Genomic DNA, 24,866 nt, shown 5'->3' on the forward strand with positions numbered 1-24,866 from the left:
GAATATCTGCTGCTAATTCTAAATATTCTGGCTCCCAGCCATTAAGAAACCCTCGAGAACATATTTATTAAATTAGCAAGATCAAACACACTCATGTGCAAGAGTGACAGAGTAGGAAATGAAACATTAATGTCTTCATTCCTGAGAATACTGACACAGTTTAAGCAGTAACTGGCTCTCGGATCAGGTACCTAGCTGGCACACCATCTGCTCAAACACAAATGGACAACGCCAAGTAATCCTTGTTCCCAACAACAGCCCCTGAACATCCATTACAGCCAATGACCAAACCAGACAGAGCGAGAGCTAATGCACTAGTAAGATTTTTCAGTTATGAAACAAAACATGCAGGTACCCTGATACGTGTGTGACCTGATATTTAACAACAGCCTTTTCTTTCTTGCTTAGTGCCACTAATCCCTATGCAAGGCACAGATACTCTCAGAAGTCCATATTGTTGTCATGAAAAGAAACAAACCATTAATAATATATACAGGAAAGCTTACTATTAACATCTGAAATGAGCACTTACCAACGAACACATCACAGTACTACAAAAACAGGACTTATCTGTGGTATCCCCCGATGCATACCTGGTTAGCTTTATTGTTTTCCTGAATTCATTAGTAATCGGAGCCTTGTAGCCTCCTTTCCTCAATAAGGAATCTATGGTTTGAATGTGGTCCCATCCTGTTGGATTTGACAGTAGTAAAACTTAGTAAGGAACACAGCAGTAAGAATAGATGTTGCAAAATACAGACAGTACATAGTGTTACTGATAATGAAAGTGCTCTGCTGACATTCTGTATCAAACATAGAACATTCTTCCCTACTTAGAATAGCTAAAGGAAATACAACATACAGGATTTAGTTACACACAGGCTGCTCTACAAACAACAGACATCTCTATCTCATAGTTGTAATATATTAACAGTGGACCCACTATATCCAGGTGTCTTAGACTAGGGCAGGATACAAAATTAAACCTTTCTACAATGTTCAGGTACAATAATGTATCACAATTACTTTCTACATTATAAATCACTAGGATAGCATCAAATACTATATTTCTGTATAAAATTTAAAAGAATTATTAGCTGAATTTGTGCAGAGAATTTCAGAAGTGAGACTTATAAATATAACAACTTTACAGTGATTTCAGAATTACTATATTATATTGTAGGTGTCTGGGTAATTAAAAGAGTGATGGTTTAAAACCTCAGTCATCACTGTTCTCAATAACATTTTCATGCTATTCATAACCCCTATTTATTGATTTTTAAAAGCCTAATATTTTAAGTAGCTGTCAGACATGTTATTTCCAAAAGATGCAATTAGATTAGTCACATTGTTACATTAAAATAAAGATAGTTTGGGGTACATAAAAAAATACACATGAGTAGTTGTGGGTGCTGTAAAGAGTCAGATTGCAGTGCATGGGCTACTGAAGCTATCAGGAAATTTAAACACAACCCACACCCCCAAATCCCTGAATTTAAAAAAGGAAGGTTGGAAACCCTCTAAACTTCTAAGTGACTATTTGGAAACAGAATTATCAATTAAAGATGATCCTCAGTAAAGGTCTGATCCTATTCCTTAGTAGACCAATTCAAATATAAGAATGCAAAAAAACCCACCCCCAAACCCAACAACAATGCAAAAGGTACAAGAGAGAGAGATGCTGTCAAGCCTGGAAGAAAATCTCCATAGTAGTCATAGCCAGCTGCCTAGTCCAAAAGATTACTGTTCCACAAAGTCTACTACAGGTTTTAATTCACAAAATTAATTCCGTGCCTCTATAAAAAGGGACTTTAACAGTATTAATGAAAGTAATTCCCTTCCATCAGAAAACCTGGGAAGACAGGATTCATTAAAGGCATGAAGAACTAACAGAAAGTACCGGTAACTGAATAAAAAGACCCTATTCATTGCAAATTTTGGAACAGATCAGCTGTAAGTTAAACATACATCCCATGACTTAACAGAGACTTTGCATGTCATCAATATCACAGCTAACAACTATGAAAACTGGCAGCTTTTAACAACTGGAAAGTCAGTTGACAGCATGTACCACCCCTCCATATTTTATTTCCTACAGCTATGCTGCATTTATGACTGGTTTTAAAACAGCTACATGTTACTGAATCCCTGTAAGGGGACTGACACAGGCATGTAATCGGCATTTTATATAAGAGTCTTCTTACAATTAAATATTGCTCCATCATCTGACATCAGTGCAAGGTCAAATATTGCATTTTAGATTTATATGTATGTTTAAATTCTTCACCAGATCATATGAAATAAAGTGCAACAATGACCTTGCTCCTTTGCAACCTCCGGTAAGTAGGTGGCGGTGCGTTTTGATCCTTTTTCATTGATGAATTCTATTCTAATGCCATGTACACCCACCTGCAAGAAATAGGCAGCTTTATTAGTACACTGAAAGAAAAAAGAGGTACAAGAGATTTCTATCATGATAAAACCCAAACCATGAACCTTCCAGTGGTTAACACCGTTCTCTAAGGAGTTTCAGGACGTGGTACTGAAGCAAATGTCATCTTTTTGAGGGGTATTCACCTTACAGCCTTGTAAGTTCTGCAGTGGCACAAATAAGCTCCTCACTCCTCACCACAGAGCTTCATGTCTTGTCTGAAGAAAAGCAGCTGAAATGCAGAAGTCGTTCTGTCTTCCTCTGACTTGGTCAGCAATGCTGCTGCTGATAAAATCCCCTGGTCACCAGATGAAATCTGCAGGCAACCACAGGGCTGGCAAATCTGAAGATGCTTCAGTTTTCAAAGTAATCAATTTTGTTCAAAGCAACAACTGAACAATGAAACATTTGTCACACTGTGAACTCCAGCCTGGAGTCTTCCAAATTTCTGCCAATGTATGACACATTTTAAAGTATTCAGCTTCAGATTCCTATTTCCTTGCTACTCAATACTCTAAAATATGAGAAAATGCCAGGATGGAAACCAAAATCAAGGAGTTAGATGTAGATAAAGTTGAAGTTTCTACAAAAATAAGAGGCTTGGCACCTTTGCAGGGCACTGTTTAAGTACCCAGTTTTCCAGGTACAAAAGTTCTCTTGAGAGCACTTGGATCAGGCAGCCACAAAAGACATTCCAGTGCCAGTGAATTTCAGTTGCTTTTGAGTTCTGTGCATAAACACACAGCATTAGCAGACAGACATTTTCATGCCTACATAATTAAGATGTTATCTCCATTTAAATCCAAAGTTCCCAATCTTGTATGTGAAAACGAACAGTTTATGTTTCAAAGGGTATTGGGTCACTTGGTATGGCACTTATTTGGTATGCTGTAACAGTTTTCCCAGTGATAACCTATTTTACTGTAACTGCCTGACAGAAAACAAAATCAGGAGTATTGAGGGAGCTTTACCCCTTGCTCGGTTAACATATTTGCTTATATTAAGAGTTTATTTTGTAATCTTTATCTAAGACACAAGGGTGGGGGAACAGGAGGAAGAGTCTCTCTTGTGGCTGGCCATGGCCCCAACAATTCCTCCCCATGAACTTCACATTTCTTAAATAGGGAAAATTACTTGGAGACTAACGAATTTAGTCAGACACTGAAATTTCAACATGGTGTTTCATTACCAAATACTCCTAAACCTAACTTTCATAATGTGGGTATATGATCACTACAGATCTTGTCTATATACTTGGATGATGTAATTAGGAACCCAAAGGGCCTGAAAGTAAAATGAAGCAGTGTTAGAGGCTGAAAGGGACCTACCAAGTTTATTACAAGAACAGAGTAAGCTTTTGCAGCTGGTGATTTTCTGTCTATATTCAGTTGCCTAAGCACTAACACCAAGTATTTTCAGGTTTTGCACACCTTCAAAACCTTCAAAATGTTAGATTCTAAATTCTACACAACTGTTCTGCATCGTAGTGATAGTGTAGTACTCATGAGAAACTAACCAGAAACACTAGTGATGTTAACACTAGTGATGTATTCAGTATGACCCAACATTCAAGCAGTAGGAATTGCATTGGACTGGATGTTTCCCATTAACCATTTTAATGGATTTTTAGGCTCATGTCTGTAGAAGAGAAAGATGTAGAACAGAATTAATAAGGCAATGCAACTGCACCCACAATTCCTTTGGCTGGAAAGATTTTGCAGCATTCTGTGAAGCAGGAATTCCAACTGTGTAGCTAAGCAGTACTCTTACTCCAGTACAAATGGCTTTTCATTGTTTAGCTCCTGTTAATCAAAACCAGGCCTGAGCTAAATAAATGGAAAGCCACATACAAACGAAGTAAGGATGATCCATACTAAGCCTGGCATGGGCACAGTCAGGAATTTGACTTCCTCAAGGGACCAATGTTCCTGTATTGATGAGAACCCTTGTGAAAATTCCTAAAATACTCCTCTCACAGGTGGAAGGTAAGGGCTAAGTACCTGTCTGGAAGGCATTAGCTGCAGGACAGCCCTTACTGCCAGCACACCAGTTAAACAGCGACAAACTCTGTGCCTGCCTCCCAGTTCTACCGGTAAAGGCATTCACCTAACCACAGGATGAACCAGGTCAGGCTGTTCTGGGTTATGGCTGATCCTCCTACGTACTTATGGTTTGTCAGCTCAGTCTTTGAACAGCAGCAAGCTACAAACATTTCCAAATAAAAGGCTGTCTTGACAGGACAAGGAGTGATGGCTTTAAACTGACAAGAGGGGACACTGAGGTGAGCTCTTAGGCACGTATTCTTCCCTGTGAGGGTGCTGAGGCGCTGGCACAGGGTGCCCAGAGAAGCTGTGGCTGCCCCATCCCTGGCCATGTTCAGGATCAGGTTGGACACAGGGGCTTGGAGCAACCTGGTCCAGTGGAAGGGGTTGGAACTGGATGAGCTTTAAGGTCCTTTCCAACACAAACCAGTCTGGGATTCTGTAACTTGCACAGTATTCCTTTTGATTCTACCTAATACAGTAACTTTCCCCTTTATTTACCTAACTAGTACCATGGAAACAGCTGCATACAAACTTGTCTGGAAACTGAGCAGTTCAAAGTGATTATTGCTCCTTATTAGAAGCTGACCCCACTTTTTATTAGCTGAATTCTACAGCTTTTTAACCCCAGTTTTGTAGCAAATATTCCGTGTTCTTTCTGATCATCCTTACCAGGGCTTAGATATGACATGCTGATTTAACAAAGGAGGCTAGAGACTACTCAGGATATATGTTCTCCACTTGATGGCAGGCATTCTTTTTTAAATGAATCATTTATTTACATACATTAAATCAATGAATATCATCCAAAGAGAATAAAATATTGAGATCAAGACTCTTTCCTCTAAGGAATACAAGCTGCAGGAGCTGCTGCTGCACTTTTAAGAAGGAAAGAATTTCCACAACCCTTAAATGTACTTCTTAACAATGAAAAGCCACCTTTTGGTCAACAACTCAGTTTGCTACAACTGTTTAGGCTAATGTTTAAACCAGAGCACACAGGCTAAAGGCCTTTTCTATCAACACAGCAAGTGATTCTGCAGATTTGACTTTACTGAAGAACAGCAACTTCAGGGCAAAGATCTCTTTGAAGGTATTTTAAGGAAGAGCCTCTGTTCAATTCTAGTTATTTATTACCCTGGTGGAATTACAATCATGTTTTCCAAAAAGTTTCTAATTATAATTACATACAATTACAATGTTCACCGTGTTTTAATTAAAACATGGTGAGAGGACCTGAGTTAGCAAGACAGGCTTTACCCTCTAGCAAAACCCCCACAGATTCATCATTAAATTAATGAGAAAATCAATTAGGAAGGTGTTCAGCTGCTGTAACATGAAATAAAGAGGGAATGAGTAGAGGCACTTTGCTTTTCTCTTCTGTATTTCTAGAACACTCTCTCAAGGAGGCAGAGCTGGAAGCACCGAAACTGGAATTGCAAGACCTACAACCTGATCATACCTTATATACACCGTTTGTGGGATCTGAATGCACTTACAGGGCATTCTGAGTGTAGGTTCATTTACCCTAATGACAGGCCTACGAGCTCCACAAACCAAACAGATGATCTTTCTAAGGGACCCAAAGCCATAGTACTTCACAGCAATCTATTCAAGCTCTTCCACATTCCTTCTTTTGGGGTGCTGCTAACTACACACAGAGTCCCAAGTACAACATAAGATGCGAGTGCATCTGCTTTAGGAATGAACAGCAAAACTGGAGACACTAGTTCATAACTCCCAGTGTTCATTTCAAAGCCCTACATCTGTTCAGTTACTACAGTGCACTGCAATTCACATAAGTCCCATGTAAGTAAGAATGCCAAGTTATATTTTAGGAAGCACGCTCATGAACCATGGCACAGAATTAGTCCTATAAGGGTGTGCACTTTCTCCTAGCTATAATAAAAGGTGGAAACAGCAGCAAATTGAAAAACCACATGGGAGCTAAGAGCAGTCTATTGCTACCTCACTTGGCTGAAGTTTCTGTTGCAAAAGGATCTCACATTGTTTTTGACAACTGACATACTGTTTTCATTCAGGAAGATAATTCATTACTTAGAGAACAGAGTATCTACACTCTGCTTCACAATAGAGGAGATACTCCTCAGCTGGGTCTTCACATGATCTTGTATCAAAGCCACCAGACCACTGGGAGTCATCTGAATTGGTGATTTTGAAATCCTGTGGCATCTTGACAGCAACCTGCTGAATTGCCTCCTCAGGATCATCAGTAGCATCAGACCTACAGAAATAAGGTCTCCTAACCAGGGTGACGTGTTTCAGGGCAATCTTAGCATTATACAAGATGAAAGACACAGAATCTCTCTGTACGTCATACTCTATAGACATCCTCAAGTGTCCCTTTGCCATTGATATTGCATAACTGCAGCTCCTTTAAAGGAAACACAGATGACGTAAGCTATCCACTGACAGGAGCACAAACAGTGATGAATCGTTCCTTTAAAGACTCACAATTACAAATTTTATCTTCCCCATATTTATATACACAACCCCCACAGTCCTTTTACATGGAAAGCTTGTGGATCATCCACAGCTGTATATGATACAATCATTAAAGAACCTTAAATGAAATAGGAGAGAGCAACTAAGCAAATGGATAACACAAAGACCATTCTATTTTTGACCCTTCCACTCTTCCCTCATAAGCCAGGGCTTTCCAGTAAGAAGATTATAAGAACCCATAAAATCAGTCAGAACTGAGCAAGACTACAGTTCTGCACTGAGCTTCTTTACAGTTGTTATAGTCTCAAGGACCTTGCACCAAGATATAGAAAGGACATAGAAAGTAAGCCCCTCTCTTGTTTCATACAAGAGTTAGTCATGAATCAGAAGTCTTCCAAGGAACAAAATCAAAAACAGTCTTTCTGAGGTAGAGAGTAGGTTTAAACTCAGGCTTTGGCTTCAGCTTCTCTTGTAAGGATGAACAGTTTGGTCATGTTGGAAGTTTATTATTGAGAGAATAAACCAGCATCTAATAATATTTATAGACCACATGGAAAGAGCTAAATGCTATTTCATTATTCACCTCACATGGAGACATTTTCTGAGTGTATTCACAGTCTGACTTTTAATGAACCATAATAAATGCAATGAAACTGAAAACATCACAGTGGTTACTATCAGAAATCAACCAATAAAGCAGAAAAATTCTACCACTTTTAATTTGACTTCTAGTTTGGTGTAATATTAAAAGTCACTCCAGGTTTGATTACTTGAAGACACTGCTTGAAGTGCTTTTAACGTCTCAGTGACAAGACAAGTTCCTTCTCTGAACAAAGCTCCAGGTTGGGAATGCACAGGCAGTTCCAGCAAAGGTTTATTTCTGGCTGACATTACATAAAAAATGAATAATTCTGGTTCTGGTGAAAACGCCAATAAACCCCAAAGGAAACTTGCATTCATCTTCTTCAAAATTACATACCAGAAGGGAAGGAGTCCTTGCCACTGTGGGGTGAACAGGAAATGCTGTTCTGTCAGATTCTCAGCTACTGTAAAATTCATAATGCTGGAGTTACTGTGGGATACACCACTGTGATACAGTGGGGCCTCTTACCATTTTAACACCAAATGCAATTGTGTTCAATATGTGTTTGTTACATGGGAACACAACAGCAACCTCTTTTTCTCATCCTAAGTATTTAGTAGGGCTAAATAATCATTAAAGGGAAATGCTGTAACTGGTGTGGTGGCTGCCATTACAGCATGTCCACTATCACACATGACAATTGCAATTTCCATTTCATGTTCATTCAAGTACAGACTCAAGAGCATTACAACAGTTGCACTGACTGAGATGAAAAATTCATCTTAAGCTCAGCAAGTTGTTTTTTGCAAGTCTCTAATACCAAATAATCTGGCAAAAGCAGAAGAATACAGAACAACACCTCCTTCAGTACAGCTTCCCAGAAATCATTCTAAAAGCTGCCTTTGCTTCTTAATCTCTTATGTTGCTGTTCCAAAACAACACCTGCAGGTTTCCTAGAGCCTAACAATTAAAATGGATTCAGCTCCATGCTAGGAAAAATGAGCAATAATTTACTTGGCCTCACTGTATAGGGGCTTTGTGGGGTCTGTGCACACCATCTGTTTTGAATGCAGAGTGTTTTGGGAAAGATAAATGGCTCAGTCCTACAAGCTAAATAAGGCAGCTTGTTTTGGGACTGAAGGTTTTGGTAGTGTTTGTTTCAGAAGCATGGACCAGATTCTGAACTTTCATACTGAAACATCCTCTCTCCAGAATCAACAGCCTGATCTACCATGTTGCTGTAGTTAACTGGGCTGCAAGAGAGGTCTTGGGACACCACCACTTGGACAATGCCATGCTTGATGGAGCATTAGACATAAATACAGCTGTGCAGACCATTCTTATTCTGAGTAACTAAGTGAGCAAGAGTAGAACTTGGTTCTACTTTCACGGCACACATTTTTAAGGTGACAGTTCTATCAAAAAGGATCTTTTCAATCTGTGCACAAAACAACGTGCAGAAAGCACAAAATACATAGTGACAACTACACTAAATATACGCAGCTAATTTCAATGGTGTGAGTTCTGCTATAGATGCACATGGTATGAAAGTCATTTCCTTAAGAGATATCTGACATTCTTACCTCCCAGTCCATGTAGTCACATACATCTTCAAAGTTAGTGAGTAGAGACACTGAGCAGAAAAGCCGTGGCAGCTCATCCCTCGTCATGGGGGGAAAACGACTATCTTTAAGGGCACTGTTGAAGACAAAACACAATTTCAAAGGATTTTTTTTCAATTAAAGTTCAAGGATCAAATGAATCAACCAAAAAATGCAAAGGACAAAAAAATCCCGATGAAGTGATGACCAGTTTGATATCCAGCTGCCAGGGTCACACACTGACCACCATCCCCAGCTTTCTCCTTAGCCATTTGCTTCAGTTCTCGGCTGGTGGTGATCTGGGGGTATTCCTTCCTGAGCTCATTGTGCTACTGTAACAGTCTCACTAAGGAAGCAGCAGAATGGTTTTGGAATAAGTTACAAAAGCAACAGCTTTTTACTGGTAATTTAGGAAATCCCTTTCAAACAGGATTGAAGTATACACCACAAAGTAGAGGGGGAAATTCTATAGCCTGTGATAAACACACAACACAGGAATCAAACTGTAGAACTTAATTACTCAGTGGAAAAAAATCCACACAAGCAGAACATTCTCCCATAAAGAGCAAACATTCATGCTCACTGGCAAAGGTGAATATATAAAGGTAAAAACATCCAAGGGCTCTACAGAGCTGTAAAGCTACAGGACTTGAGGATGCTCTGCAAAGCAGATGTTACGATTAGTAACAAGAAAGCTTGCACACAGCTAAGCTAATCCTCAGGCTAACGCACCGCTCTACAGACAAACACACACCTAACAAGGTAAAATCAGCACAGAGAGGAACTACCTGTGCACATGCCAGCACGCTTTGGGAAACAAAGCTGTTAACAGACAGCGAGCTGCACCACGAGTAAGAACATCTGTTAACAACCTACTTGCATAAGTTTGGTTAAGAACCAGTTAAATTGGAAAAGGGGAGGTTAAAGTGAGTATGGCATCTCCTAATTTTGTATTCTTGTAAGGTCTGAAATATGACATGTATGAATACAAACGTGCTCATCTCCAAAACACTGCTCTGTAACCGAGCTTTTGGATGAGTAAAATACCATTTAAGAGACTTACTAAAGTACTAGAAGTACTTCATGTGTCTCATCATTTCAGCTAACAATCAGATCATTCTTACTCATTTTACCTGTCATACAGCCGGGGATTGCCATTAGCTGAGATCACCACAGCCATGGCCATGGTGTTCAGAATATGACTGAAGTCTCTGCATCAGATACCACTGTATTTTATAAAGAGTAGTGTAGCTTTATCAAAGTAGACCAAATAGGAACATGTAAGCAACAAAATTTAAGGTTTAGCTAAAGGAAAGCATCATAGGTATAACCAGAAACAGCTTCCCATCATGAATTAATACCACACACTGAAGAGTTAAAACAGAGCCTGTATTTTCCTGGTGAGGGGAAGGCAGGCTTTCACTTAGCTATGCTACAAGTACAAAAAAGAACATAGTACTGGAACTTAGACTAGAAGCCCTTCCTCAAGCTTTGGTATTTTGACATTACAAAATAGGTCAGATATTTACACTTTCATTAGGAAGACAAACTCACTATATAACTAAATAACAGCAAGCCTACATTAGCCATTATTTAGGAGTAATTCTAGGCAACCCCAGTTAAAGTTGCCATAGACATGAGAGAAGTAGTAATGGGAGCATCCAAAGCTCAAACCAGAAGTCCACAGAACGCAGTATTCAGTAATAATCAACAGCAGTTCACAAAATGAATGAACACAGTAAATATCCAGGGGTACTTCCTTAGAATACTCTCCAGGAATCCAGCTCTTTATAGCTTAGGTGTTTCTGAGCCAGAAATGGCATCTCTGCACTTACAACCAGTTTAGTAAGTGCACACATACACACTTTCAAACTCTCATCCCACCTTTTACTAAAAATCACCTTCAGAAATCCCAATACTCTTCAAATCCATCGCCACAAGTTTGCTTATGTGCAAACTTCTCATTTCCCCAAGGTGTGCTCTACCTGCATCATATAACCAATCTATATGAACACTACCGAAAAGCATCCAGAGACACAAGCATTATCAACCAACAACTGCGCATGTGGCTGTTGCCCAAACTCGTTTAAACACTTGGTGTTTTTCATCATTTATGCAACAGTCTCACTATGCAAAACATTTCCCATGCTGTAAAAATATACAGCTTTCAAAAAGTTGCAGGGTTTTTTGCACCGCTTGATAGCAGTGTACATACAACTTATTCCTGCTCACTGGAAAGCTGCACTGGCATTACTAGACGAGAGAACACCTCTAATTTAACAGACTTTCAAGTCAAACAGAAACAAACATCATACAGTGCATGCATCAGCCACATCTCAGCTCACCTGCTCACATGCTGAGATAATCATCTGAAACAAGACGGGTGAATTGAGACAAATGTGAATAGTGATAAAAAGCCAAGATCTGAAACCTTCATGTTAACACAGCAGAAGCAGAAAGGCACACACGGAGGCACACAAGCCTCAGGTGAACAAAGGAGTTTGGTTTTAGGGAACGCAGAGCCCTGCAGTAATCATTGCAAGCTTAGCTGGCTAATTCCATTATTCAATAAAACAACACTGGCACAAATACCTTTGCTTTCACCTACCTACCTCATGTAAGCTACAATATTGTTATGAAGTGGTAGTGCCATTTCAGCTATACCTAGTTCCTTCAGAACTGCTACGTGCTATTTTAGCTGTAAAGCCTGCTGAAGCACTGCTCCTGAACACCTTCGTGACTACATGCATCTGTGCACATACCCTGCATTAGCACTCAGGCTGCTGAAGATCAGTGAGGTGGCTGGCAGAACTAGATCAGGGATTTGAGTAAGTCTCTGACACCACTGTGACTGATCAGTACTGGATACTGCCAGCCTTCCCCTGACTCCAGGCCCCATATTACAGTTTGTTGTCATCTTTCCAAACTGTCTTATCCCTGTAACAGGAGTAAAACCAAAATTTACCAGAAACATTTGTGTTGACAAACAATCAGCAACAGGAACGGAATATACCGAGGGCAGACGCCAACAAGAAATCCTTTCTGGTGCTGGTTAGCTACACCTCAAATACTCTGCCTTCTAATGCAAAATATATGAACCCAAAATAGTCCAGCAATTCTACTACGTGCCAGTTTTAGAAGTACCTTAACACTTAATCATCCTGGCCTACTAAGTTTGATCCAAGTGCATCTCACACTGGTTTATCTTGTAAGTGCTGTACATTACAGTTGGAGTATCAGTCATCTTCTCAGTCATTCTATTATCTCTACCATGATTAAAACTCTAAAGTAAGTTCCAGACATGTTTTGAAAACTTAAGAGCAGAACAGGTATGTATCACTTGCTATAGATTAACTACTTTCATTTTGGCTTTTTTAATGCTTAGTTAGCAGACCTGTGTCATTAGAGATGCTTCCCTTCAGAGCTCAGCAATGATCCTTTAATCGTAAACATTATCTCTGTGAGTAGTGAATGAATTGCCATCTACTGACTGCTCTGATGATGTCAGTACAACAAGTGGAAGGTATCCACGGAATTACTCATGGGCAGCTGTCCACACTAGCTAACACACTGGCATCACCCTGAGAGACATCAGCAGATCTCAGCACTTCCCAAGGATGGAAAAGCTTCAGTGAGCTTTTACTTGTGTTGTTCCTGTTCCAGGAACAGTTTCTAGGGGCAGCAGTTTGTACTTGGCATACTCTTCATAACCTCTCAAAGACACAGGTACCCACTGTCATGGGTACCTACTTGTCATGGTAGCATATCCCTCTCGGTGAGCAGCTCAAAGCAAGCAGAAAATACAGACAAGCTAATGTATGCTTGTTTTCCTCAAAAGCTTGTCACTGGTCTGAGCTGTTCAGAGTGAAAAGTCACTGCATAATTGTGTGTTGGCATTATTGATTAGTAGAGGAGACTTTGTTCTGCTTATTTGATGGAAGCATTACATTTGTAATATTAGAAGGTGGTTTTACAATCTTATTCAATGTCATGTTCTTCTGTTAATTCTCTATTAGATAGATAAAAGGATACTTACAGAACAAACTCTGGCATAATACATACTAGGTTTAAAAAATACTAACTCCACAATTTCTGTTAGACTTAGAATTAAGGAAGAGTGAGTGGAAATAATTAGTAAAATAAGTTGGAAAAATCAGGCAGAGCTCAAAATTACATTTAAAGAAAAAAATACCCATTTTAAAAGCATTTTCTAAACCATCTGCTCTTTATTTCTCACTGCCCAGAACTCATTTACATACATTGCTGCTGACTGCACGAAAGTACATGGTAAGGAAGAGTTGAAAAGGAGCAGTGCCAAGCCAGGGGAATTCCAGCTGGCCAACAAAAGGACATTAGTCTTTTCCACATGGAATTCTGCTCCTTGTTGAAAGCGAAGCAAGCAAAGTCAAAACTGAATCCTGTTCAAAGAAAACTATTTTTAGACACAAAATACATGCACACACACGCAGGGCCCTTCTGGTTAAATATTTATGTGGTCTTGGGTATCCTACTAAGATCAAGGAATTGCCAGTCAAGGAAAAAACCCAACAAAGAAACCCAAACCAAAGCGTTACTCAACTATCAGTTTTTCTTCAGCTGAGCAGTGCTATGCAAGTCTCAGCTTCTCCCCAGCTGAGGTTTCCTTCACCATCAGCTCTCCACAAATGGTTTTCAATAACTTCATTTTCCATGTACCACTCCTTGGATTTGGGAGAGGAAAAAAATAACCCCTGTAAACACTTGAAGGACACCGAGAAAATTTAAACCAAAGGAAATAGTTCAAAGTTCCCATGACAAAGAGCACAAAATTCCACAGAAAATAAAATTAAGGTTTGGATTCCTTAGGACTACATCTTGATTTTGTAAAATACCACCAGAGGCACTCTGAATCACTGGAAATCACAGTAGGAGCAGGTGAGCAAACTGCAGCACATCACTGTGTTGTCTGTCTGTCATTTCTGCAGCCTCTAAAACTGGCAGCTCCAGTCTTTAAGGACCTATGGCTCTGAAATGTGATGTGGCAGACGGGTAACACACAGTAGCACACAAATTGGGGAAACAAGAAATAGCAAAGCTATGTTACTCAGTTCAGAAGCATGTGAACATGTTTGTGGTTGAACTGAAAGGACCCTTTAAAAAGGTTTGATAGCATATAAGTATCAAAAATAGGAAAGAAGGATTTAAGTGCAGATGAATGAAGGTATTAAATGAATGAAATTCTTTATTAACAATGACATTTCTCACTAAACCTCTTTGTTGGGGACAGTCACAACTAAAGACCCAAACTAGAGACCTTCAGCAAAACTGGATACAGTTTTGTACATTACTGGAAATTACTTTGGGGACTTAAACATGACACAGGGGAACGGAGATGCAAGGGAAGCTGTCAAACACTGGGCATGATATAAGTAATACTCACTTTTATAGGAAGTGTAAACGAGGCAGAGACATGAAGTGACTCATGCAATTTAGGAGGCTTGCACAGTGAGTCAGTGACAGGATCGAGAATAGCATCCAAGATCCCCAACTCCTAAAAATTTACTTTTTGTGACAGCCTCTTTCACAATCTGCTCTGCCTACCATGTAGGAACATAGCTCCCAGATGATTAATCAAAATAGTACTGATAAATATAGTCAAATTAATCCAATTTAGAACAATACGTTTCCCATTGCCTTCTCAGTTCACTCTGCTATAGTCAGTTTTCTCTTAGCCATTTTGATACTGAGCACAGCTAACCCACGCCACAAGTTTTTAGCATCTAAACAATCCTTCAGCTATCAGTAGAGTTATGAGAAATAGGCCAAAGATCTCATTTTACAAACTATTGCTCTTTTGTGATAACCAGCACATTGGCACTACTTTTAGATGGCAGGCAAAGGACTTGAATTCCATCTGCTTGGAAGCCCCCTCTTCATTTAGTGCAGTAACCATAACCCTGATCTCCATTCTTTTATAGAGAAAGATGCGCTTAGCAGAATTACCTTAGAAAAAGCATGTCACAAAGAGATGAACCTATGTTGATAAACTGAGCCCAAAGGGCCTAGAATCTGCTCTGCAGTGAACTCAAAGCATCCTGAAATTAATGAGTGGCAAACTCTCTGCATTTTAGATAACAGCAATGAGATGACAGCAACCAGAGATGTTGGTGCCAGGGTTTCAGCAGGGGGGAAAGGCAGTATCATTGACAAAAGAGGTCAATGTTCCTTCATTCCTGGGTTACTGACCAGTGAAGTTAGTGATGATTTTCACTTCTTCATTCAGTAAGTTAAATAGGAAGAAACTAAGGAACACTGAAGCAGATCACCAGTATTTTCCTAATGAAAATCAGCTATCATAACTCAGTTTGGCAGAGACCAGAAAAAGCTGGCAGCTTCCAAGTCACGATGTGCAATCAATTTTGAAGCCAGAAAAGCAGGGCAGAATGTGCTCTTCTTCAGAAAGTGAAATTATTATGGGTAACATTCTCCCAGCTTTCAGTGTAAGAGATCAGAGCCTCACGCAACCCACACGACAGCATGCCAACCACTCTCATTTATGACCAGCAGAGTATTGCCAAATTAAATGAAGATTTCAAGGAATGATTTACATGATCACATCACTCGAATGCAAAGAAACACATTTATACAGGCTCTTTTTTTATGGTCATACTGGAAAAATGTCCAGGAAACAAAACAACTGTGACTGACGTGTTTTTCCTGAACCCTCCCTTACATTTGGGAGACAGAAAGGGAAAGAACAACATTTATGCTTCCTGCACATCACGTTGCTAAGTGGCAGCCACGGGGTAAAAAAAGAAATACACACTTGTTGTGTGGCACAGAAGTACTTGTCTGGAATTCCTGGCCTGTTTTATTAGCAGGGGGCAGCAGGTGATGTAACAGTGTTGTAGGTGGCAGGAATCAAATACTGAGCTGGGATTTTGGCTCTTCAATCAATTAGTTTCTCAATGCCACAGAACTGAAGTATGTCAGAAACTCTCTCCCAGGCTGTGCCTGGATTCCGATGTGTAGCTTAACAGGAAGAAACACTGACACTCTGTTTTAGATAGTTATTTTAGCTGTGAAAATAGTATCATTTCTCTAAAAGACAACCCAGAGCACATACATAAATTGAGAGGGGAGACTGAGCTGAGCTCTTAGGCAGAAGCTCTTCCCTGTGAGGGTGCTGAGGCGCTGGCACAGGGTGCCCAGAGAAGCCATGGTTGAAGGCAGGGTTCCAGGCCAGGTTGGACACAGGGGCTTGGAGCACCCTGCTCCAGTGGAAGGTGTCCCTGCCTGTGGCAGGGGTTGGAGCTGGATGAGCTTTAAGGCCCTTTCCAACCCAGACCATTCTAGGATTCTATGACTGAAGGCTCATCATAAAAGTGACCTCCATTCATTGACTACATAAGACAGTTAAAAGTCTGTTTTAGGCAGCCAGAGGTGCCTGCAGTAAGCTCTCTACGTGTCCTCCAAAATGCTTCATTACTCTAGTGAGTGTGGAAACTGTTAACTGGTTAATATCAGTCAGGCTGCAGTTTCAGGACACGGTACTCTAAGCTAGCAAACACATCTGGTGGGTTTGAATTTACCAAGAGTCATTCAGCTTCCTTTATTTTTAAACAACTGTGCAGGAGTGGGTATCGTCAGACTTCTTGCAGATGGTTTACAATGCTAGAGAGGACACGAATATAATACAGAGTTAAGAAAAACACACAATATCTATCAAGGGTAGACCCAGGAACAACAAAACAAGTTTACAGTGCTCCATTTCAAACATTTTCTTAAGAGAACACTTTGATTTGTTCACAATATTCTGAAGGACAAGCCAACACACTGAGTTTTTATTACTGCTTTCAAACTGCTGAGCGACAAGGAAGAACAGAGCTTCTGGGTGAGAGAAGAATCATCTACCAAACAGAAAGAAACCATTATTTGCCCACTTCACCAGTTTCCTGAACTCCTTTCCCCATCAGCTAACAGTGGCATAGGGACAAGACAACTACAGCTCAAAGCTTTTAAATGCAGATGTCAAAGCTTCTTCTTTAGGGACTTTAAAGTCAAGATACTGAAACTTCCTGGTTGGCAAAATTACTCATCTAAGTCTAAAAAATGCTTAAAATAAAGTAAATTAAAAAGTAAAAATACAATAAAAGACAAGGTTCTAAATCAATGTTGCAGCTTCCTGCTGCACAAGGCAGGAGTAATTCCCACCTTCCCACAGGGAAGGCCATCAGTGTTGGATGCTGTGAGCTGCACCCAGCTGTGGGGTCTGTTAACACTAGTGCTGTGCAAACCCTATCGAAAGGGCTCACGGTTTGGAACAAACCAGAAGTAGCTGTTGCTGGTGATAACAGAACCCAGCAAAACCCTTTACAATCAATCCCCCCTCACTGAGATGACTTAACCCAGAAGAATGCTGAAAAAACCCCAACTGTAGCACAGGTAAAGTTAACAAACAGTGTTAAAAATGGTATTTCTGGCTGCAAAATAGAGATTTGTGTCATGACTTCATCACTGAACTGGGAATTCTGGAAAGATACAGTTACACAAATTTTAACTGGAATATTAGTCAAACACATGAAGGGGATAAACAAAATTCAGGTATGCTAGAGTAGTCCTTAAGCAGAGACTATCAGGATATGTTGCATTCAACTGTTTCCCCATCATTCCTATTTCAATTGTCCATGAAGGGTATTTTTCATCCTGTTTCTCATATGAACACAGGGATATTGCATCCATGCAAATCAATCAAGTTCCATTCCATAGCAGGCAATCCACAGGCACTAAAGCATCACAGCAGGTAGGCAAAGAGCTATGGAAATGCTTAAAAAGTGTCTTGAATACATTGTGAGTGTGACACTGACTGCAGCCACAAGTGGAAAATTATTGAATGGTTTCAATTAGATCCTTAGCAGTATTGTGTGTGTGCGTGCATGCACTGTGCCACCCATACACACAATTAAAAGCAAACCATACTGGTCTTGCTGCTAAGGCTCTGGGACCTTGCTGTTATTCCTTAAACAAGTTCATCAGCTGTTTAAGTCAACAGAAGAGTTATTTACAGAGCATTTCATGAGATACTTAAAAGTTTCCAGAAAAAGACTTATTTTAACCTTCATTTCTTACTCTATCTTGCACAGATTAACTGCACAGCACATATGAAGTGACTAACATCGTCTGCGATGCTTCATAGTAGGATCCGCAAATGTGAGTACCTGTTAAGACATGGAGCTAACTGCATAGTAGCCACTGTCTGAAACTCACAGAATCATAGAATAGTTCAGGTTGGAAAGGACCTCAAGATCATCCACTTCCAACCCCTCTGCCATGGGCAGGGACACCTCACACTAAACCATATCACCCAAGGCTTCATCCAACCTGGTCTTGAACACTGCCAGGGATGGAGCATTCACAACCTCCCTGGGCAACCCATTCCAGAAACTCCTGGAGGTTGAACTACTGCTGGATCTTCAGCTGGATCTCAGTCTTACATACACACAGGTGAAAACAATCAAACCCCTCACGTGCCATCACGAAACATCTTAAGTAAAGAAAGCTCATAACCATGAAGCTGTAAAAGTTAAGGTTTCCATAAGTTTAAACAGAGCTTTTTAGCAGAAAAAAACCTCAGCAACAAAGATGTTTTTCCTACTGCTCTGACAGTTACCCAGAGAAATATTCCATCACACTCTGGATTCTTCCAAACAAACCAAGTTCATCATTATGCCACAATAATGTTACACTGCGTGGACATAATGCCTGAAATTAATTTCTCTTTCTTACTGCTATAATGCAGCAAGGAAACAATGAAGGTTTGCATGGAGAAGTCCTTAAAGTTCGTGAGAAGTTTTGTATGTGCTGTTACAGCCTCTGAGTGGAAAAGTCTGACCCAAAAGTCACAGCTCCTGCATTCTGCTCCCTTCAGAAAACATAACTCAGCTAGAACTAAAAATCCACAGAGTAATATTGTAGGTTCCTGACTACATTAGTGAGAGTCAAGTATCTATGGTTTCAACTTCCTTGCTCTTTCCTGAAGCCACAAATCTTACACTATATTGTTTTGTGGTTCTAAAGGACTTAATTTTCTCCTTGAATGTGAAGGGCAAACAAGTTAAAGACTGCATTTTTCTCATACTGTTTTAATCCTGCAGGGCATGGGGGGGTTGTTTTGCATTACTATACAATATGCCCTACTGCACTGAAGAAGAAGTAACTCTTCAGTTAACCTAACTTTAAGATGTAGCAGAGCTTCAGCAATAGTTTAGAGGTATGCCCTCACAGAGGAATGCTAAGTCCAAAGTCTGCACATGACAGGTCAGGAAGTGAGAAGTACAGCTTATAGCAAATTCCAACACAACGCATGCAATTAGTGCATTGGTCCAGGTGCAGCAGAACCCTGGTACCTGCTATATTCATGTTCCACACACTATCCTTCTAGGATGGAACAAAATCCATTGGGAATAGTACAGTTGTCTGTACTGAAAAGTGCTCAGCATGGACCTCAAATGATATTTTCTGACTCCAGTGGAACATGAGGTGAATATATGCAGTCGTTTCTTTGTGGATGGCAGCTTCTTTTCTGCCTTTTCCCATATTGTCCCTTGCCCCTCCCTACATCTCTCATAATGCTGACATGAAGGAGAACAATGGAATTCAAAAGGCATGACAATTTTTGTGTCATACTCATGCAGACATTCAGGAAGCTGAAAGGTGTCAATTGACACGGAAATGTCCTGGTTTGATGCAGAAAAGCAGACCCACAGCACCTAAAGCAATCTCACAGTGTAACACAGTACGTTAGTCACAGTCATTCCAGATGCTTATTGAAAAACTGGATGACAAAAGTGACCAGGGTTTTTGACTGGTGAACACATGATAAAAGACCAGTCAGAAAACTCTAACTGAGCTCCAACTGGGCTAAATTATAATGTCAGGAAAAGGCTCTCCAGCAGATGGCAAAGTTTAGATCATTAACAAAAATGAACTGCTCAGTTACATTTGGAAGTGTACAGCTTGAGCAACACTAACCACTCTGATCACTATGAGCCTGAAAAGAAGGCTCTAAAACACTACATTCCAGCATGTCTACCAATACTGACCTCAGATCACCACTGCATCCCAAAACAGATAAGGAAGTCAAGACAAAGATCTTTAAGGCCACTTTAATTGCTGAATTCAACCCTCATTTGATCAATCCACAAACTATTACTCCCCTCCAGACATGCATTCAAGTCACAATTCCTTAAATAAATAAATAAATAGAAGAACTTCCCATGAAATATCTTTCATTCTTTATGAACTTTAAAAACATAAAGCCTCATCTTAAGCCCCTATGGAAAAATACATTCCTAAACATCTCAGCAATGCAATGACACATAAATACACGAATATAACTTGAACATTTACATGTTCAATCTCCTGCAGCTTGTAAAGAGGGCTTATTTTTATTGGACTGTTAAAAGCCTGGAACAAGAAGGCTTCTTTTTCTCAGTACTTCTTTTGTTACCAGGAATTCTATAAACTATGTTTTTATATCAAAATGTACTTGTACTTTTATTAGCTGTCAATATGATTCACTTTAAAAACAACCAAGACGGCAAATGCTGGGTATGGAATTCTACAGCTAAGCTCAGGTTTGATATAGTTTGTCACAAACACAGAGAGTACATTCTGTGATCAGGACTCTGAAACCACAGTGATGGACTAATTAATTATATATATAATCAGGTTAAGAATAAGGAAAGCAAAAGGTGTGGTAGAATGTGCAGTAACTGACTCGAGAAGGAAAAAAGATCATGAGGTGTTGCATTAAATGTTTCACAGAAAAAGATTAAGACAAAATACTCTGAAATAGGAAGGTTCTGATGAATAATCTGATAAATTAAATGAAAGGTCACAGAATCTTGAAATTCTTGAACATGGACATGGGTTGTGAATAACCCAAAGCAACACTGTCTTACAGACTGGACTATGACCACTCAGAACACAGGGCACTGAATAATATCCTGACTTGCTTCCCAAGATACGTGTTTCATCAATATCACAACTCAGCTTGGATTTAAACCAGCTGGTTTGTATTTAAGTGCAAACTCTTACACATACAGCAAGCACATCTGCAGAGAGATGCAAATCTGAGTGCTGTCAGTGTAAAGGGCCTGTGGCATCTTACTAATTCCCAGTGGCTTTATAAATACAGTAAAAAAGGCACAGGATGAATCCCCTGTGGCACGTCATATGTAACTAGACCTCAGGGAAAGAAAGAGCCACTCCTTATTCCATGAGAACTTTGATTTCTGGACACTTACTCCTGCTATCATGAAGCCATCCCAGAATGCAGACTTGAGAACTGCTGCATCAGGACAAAACTTAATTCCTTACTCAAGGCAACAAGGCTTCCCAACACTTTCTTCTGTTCATTTGGTGTAGGGTTTTACTTCATACATGAATCTCATTAACAGATTAAGCCAGGATTGTTCTACAGCTCTATAAATCACTCGTTAAAAACAAACGGAGCATGCTTTAGATATATAAACTCATTCTATACAGCTGGAAACTGCTTCCTGCATTTCCTTCCCTTGATCTTGTTACACACGTACAAGTTCTCTGTAAACTACATTTTTATTCTCCTTTCAGCAGCTCTGCCACTTCTCTGTTCTCCCCATTTCATCTCTTTATTACTTCTAGCTCTCTGTCACAATTCTGTCTACTTAGATGACACATTCAGTGCCACTTGCAACTTACTCAGCATGGGGCATTCACTGTATCTACGGTCAAGATGCTCAACAAACAGAACTGTTGCAAGCTCTGCTAACCAGTAATTCATTTCCAAGTCTGCCTGCTCTCACTCTATGATTTCCATCCAGACCAGGTTTTGAGTGGCAAATCAAACCAGCTGAAATGGAATACGAAGGAAGTTCTGAAATGAAGAAGAGACAAAAAGTTCATGTTTGTCCTACAGCCTCAAAGCCTACAACTTCAGCATTCACAGACTGCATTTAACTCCACAGCATCACATAAATTTGAAAATCCTGCTCAGCTACAGGAAAAAGGTTGTTATAAACCATGCAAGTATAAACATGAATGTTTGAATGTGAGATTAACATGAATGTGAGATTTGTGCTGACCAGTATTTTATATCTTATCTTCCTAGAGGAACTACAGGCTTTGAAGCAAATGGCAAAACTCCTTTCCCTTTGAAGGCAAGTAGTTTTGCCATGACTGCAGTAAAGCCTAATCCAGCAAATGCCTATCAGTTCTGTTCCTGTACTAACTTCACTTTCACCTACCACCCAAGATTTTACATTTCTATGTAATGAAGTATGTTGAATGGAGAAAATTACACCAAGAGCAACTGAAGCCTCATTATTCAATGTTAAAAGAGGATACACTGTGGACACACCCCAAAAAATGGTCTACCCATAATTATATCCATTAAGGCTACAATTCAACCTATCCAAAGTGTTTCATATTTAAATGGCAATAGGTTACATCACCTTTCTAAAAGCACCTCAAATGTTTCACCTCCTGAATGATAGGAAGACTTCGGTCAGAGTTTTGTGAAATGGCACATAACTGCTCTTGGAAACCTACATTATCTGAGGAGGAAAAAACAATCCTGCACTGTAGACTTGCACCAACCTGAGGAGAGTTTTCTGAGCAAGGAGACAGGATGTCACCCTTTCAGCGACTGAAAAAGCAGAACACACAAAGAGGGGGTTGCCCTGCCGAGTGAGGCTGCATGCAGCACAGAGATCTTCACAGACAAAGCACAGCTGCTGCTCTTTGCAGTGAGGGATTAGCAGTCTAGGTCAAAGGAAAAAAAGCATCTCTGTAGCTAAGTGAGCAAACTGCAGAATGCATCCTCAGCACAGAGAGAAAGGGCCATGGAACCAGCTTGCAAACTGTGCAGAAGCTTTTGGGAGCAGAAACAACTCCAGCATCCGCTTCTTGACAGAACACATACAGATACTGCTGGTGAACAGCAGTGATGCTCTGCTGGAGGACTGAGGTTGCAGTGACCTTTCAGTTACACTTAAACTGCATTTCTTTCCCCTTCTCTTCTTTGTGTTCATGAATTAACAAGTGCTTTTTCTTGGTGGCAAAACCAACATGCTACCTGTGGGGCTTTAACAATGGCACCTGTAAGAACAGGCCTAGAGATAACAGAAGCAGTTCTTGTAATTGTCTCTCATAGGGACCAATGCTGTTAAAAATACACCTTTGCACACACAGCTTTTTCTTTTTAATACATTCAAATCTCTTTCAACTGTCTTATAATTGAGTCAGATTGTATTTTGAATAAAACACCGAAAACATTACTGGCAATTAGGCTGGTACCTAAAATGGTGATTTAATTGCGTGTTACAGGGAGCTTTGGACTTATTTCAGTTTGTGGAATTACTTGAACTACAAGTATCAGAAAGCTGTACTGTTCAAAACAACCAAGAGCTGTTCTTTTCTTCACCAGTCAAATTAAACCAAATTAAAACTAAGGAAGATTTACTCAGCTGGAAAATATCAGTACAAACAAAAAGGTGTAACAACATTCACTCCAGGAAAGCCACATTTCCTTGCTGGACGAAATCTGCTCTACCTGATTTCACACCCTGACTTACACAGCTGTTAGTAATTGCCATTATCACAAAGGCCCTTTTCAATAAAGCTGGGGTTGCAGCTTCTGACAGATGGGGAAGTTCTCAGGAGCTGTGCTCAGGCACATCTTAACATCTGTACAAGTTCCCTAAATCCTTGTGGGAGTTATTTACATGCTGTACTCCTCCAGCTGAGAGACTGCTCCTGACTATTGACTCTCTATTACAAGTCATCTGCACTAAACAAAACACCATTGCACTGGAACAGCAAATCCAAATTTAAGCATGTGAGTTTAAAAGACTTTGTAGCCTGCATGTTATGTTTTAAAACACAGGCATATGTCACCATTCCCACCCCCCCAGTATCATCACTTTAAGATCCGAGTGTTATTAGTCCTACTGAAGCTGCTGTCATGGCCATAAAATGTTATTCTCCATTATGGTCAAAAAGCTATTCTCTGTGTGTTAATTAGGGAAGTTTTAATTAAAGTTTTGAAAATTCACATACAAATAGGAATCTGTGAGGTCAGAAATGGTTTTTGGATCTGCATCAAATATTTCTAAGGGAACTCTTCATTTACATACTTCCACAGCATTAGAAGCTTCGCAAACTGTATCCATACCGTCATTTACATAGCTAAGAAACCAAAGGATGTCCAATTTCTGTTTCCCAAATAAAGGCTATCACCCATACACACTTGTATGGAGTGTGTAGCACTCCATCCACATTTAGGGAGTACAGCTGAATTTGAAAAGTGCACCAACAGATCAAAGGGACAGACAAAGGTGGAGTACTTTTAGTCCTCATATTACACTGGAAAATCATGTTAGGAAAGAGTTAACTGTTATTTTCAGGTAAATATCTATTCCTAACTTTCTACAATGCATCAAATGAATAGTAAAACTTCAGTCACCTGTAAATGATGATATTCAGGACAGGTCAACTTCCCCCAGAGATCACATGCTCACAAGTACATACATGACAAGAGCTGAAACCATGCAAAGCTGGGGCCTGTATGACTTTTGGACTAGCTCAGACCCTAAAGTGCATTAAGGCTTAGAGATCTCCAGACATTCTTCAGCACTTTCAATGGCTGCACTATAGTGGGACATACCCTTTCTATGCCTGCGTATGTCCTTATGTCATAGGTGGATATGCTATTTCTTCTT

The 24,866-nt window shown here is 39.9% G+C and overlaps 1 protein-coding gene across 1 annotated transcript in view; it reads right to left on the reverse strand.

Annotated features, from left to right (window-relative positions):
- AMMECR1 (AMMECR nuclear protein 1) overlaps positions 1–24,866 on the reverse strand; it is a 100,052-nt gene that overhangs the window by 7,753 nt on the left and 67,433 nt on the right. Inside the window, exons 4-6 of the mRNA XM_034063590.1 lie at positions 9,106–9,220; positions 2,319–2,409; positions 594–690 (exon numbers count right to left, since the gene is read on the reverse strand). Coding sequence (XP_033919481.1) covers positions 594–690; positions 2,319–2,409; positions 9,106–9,220 — 303 coding nt within the window. The remainder of the gene's footprint in view (positions 1–593; positions 691–2,318; positions 2,410–9,105; positions 9,221–24,866) is intronic.

Source organism: Melopsittacus undulatus, chromosome 6, assembly GCF_012275295.1.
Source record: "Melopsittacus undulatus isolate bMelUnd1 chromosome 6, bMelUnd1.mat.Z, whole genome shotgun sequence".
Classification (NCBI taxonomy): domain Eukaryota; kingdom Metazoa; phylum Chordata; class Aves; order Psittaciformes; family Psittaculidae; genus Melopsittacus; species Melopsittacus undulatus.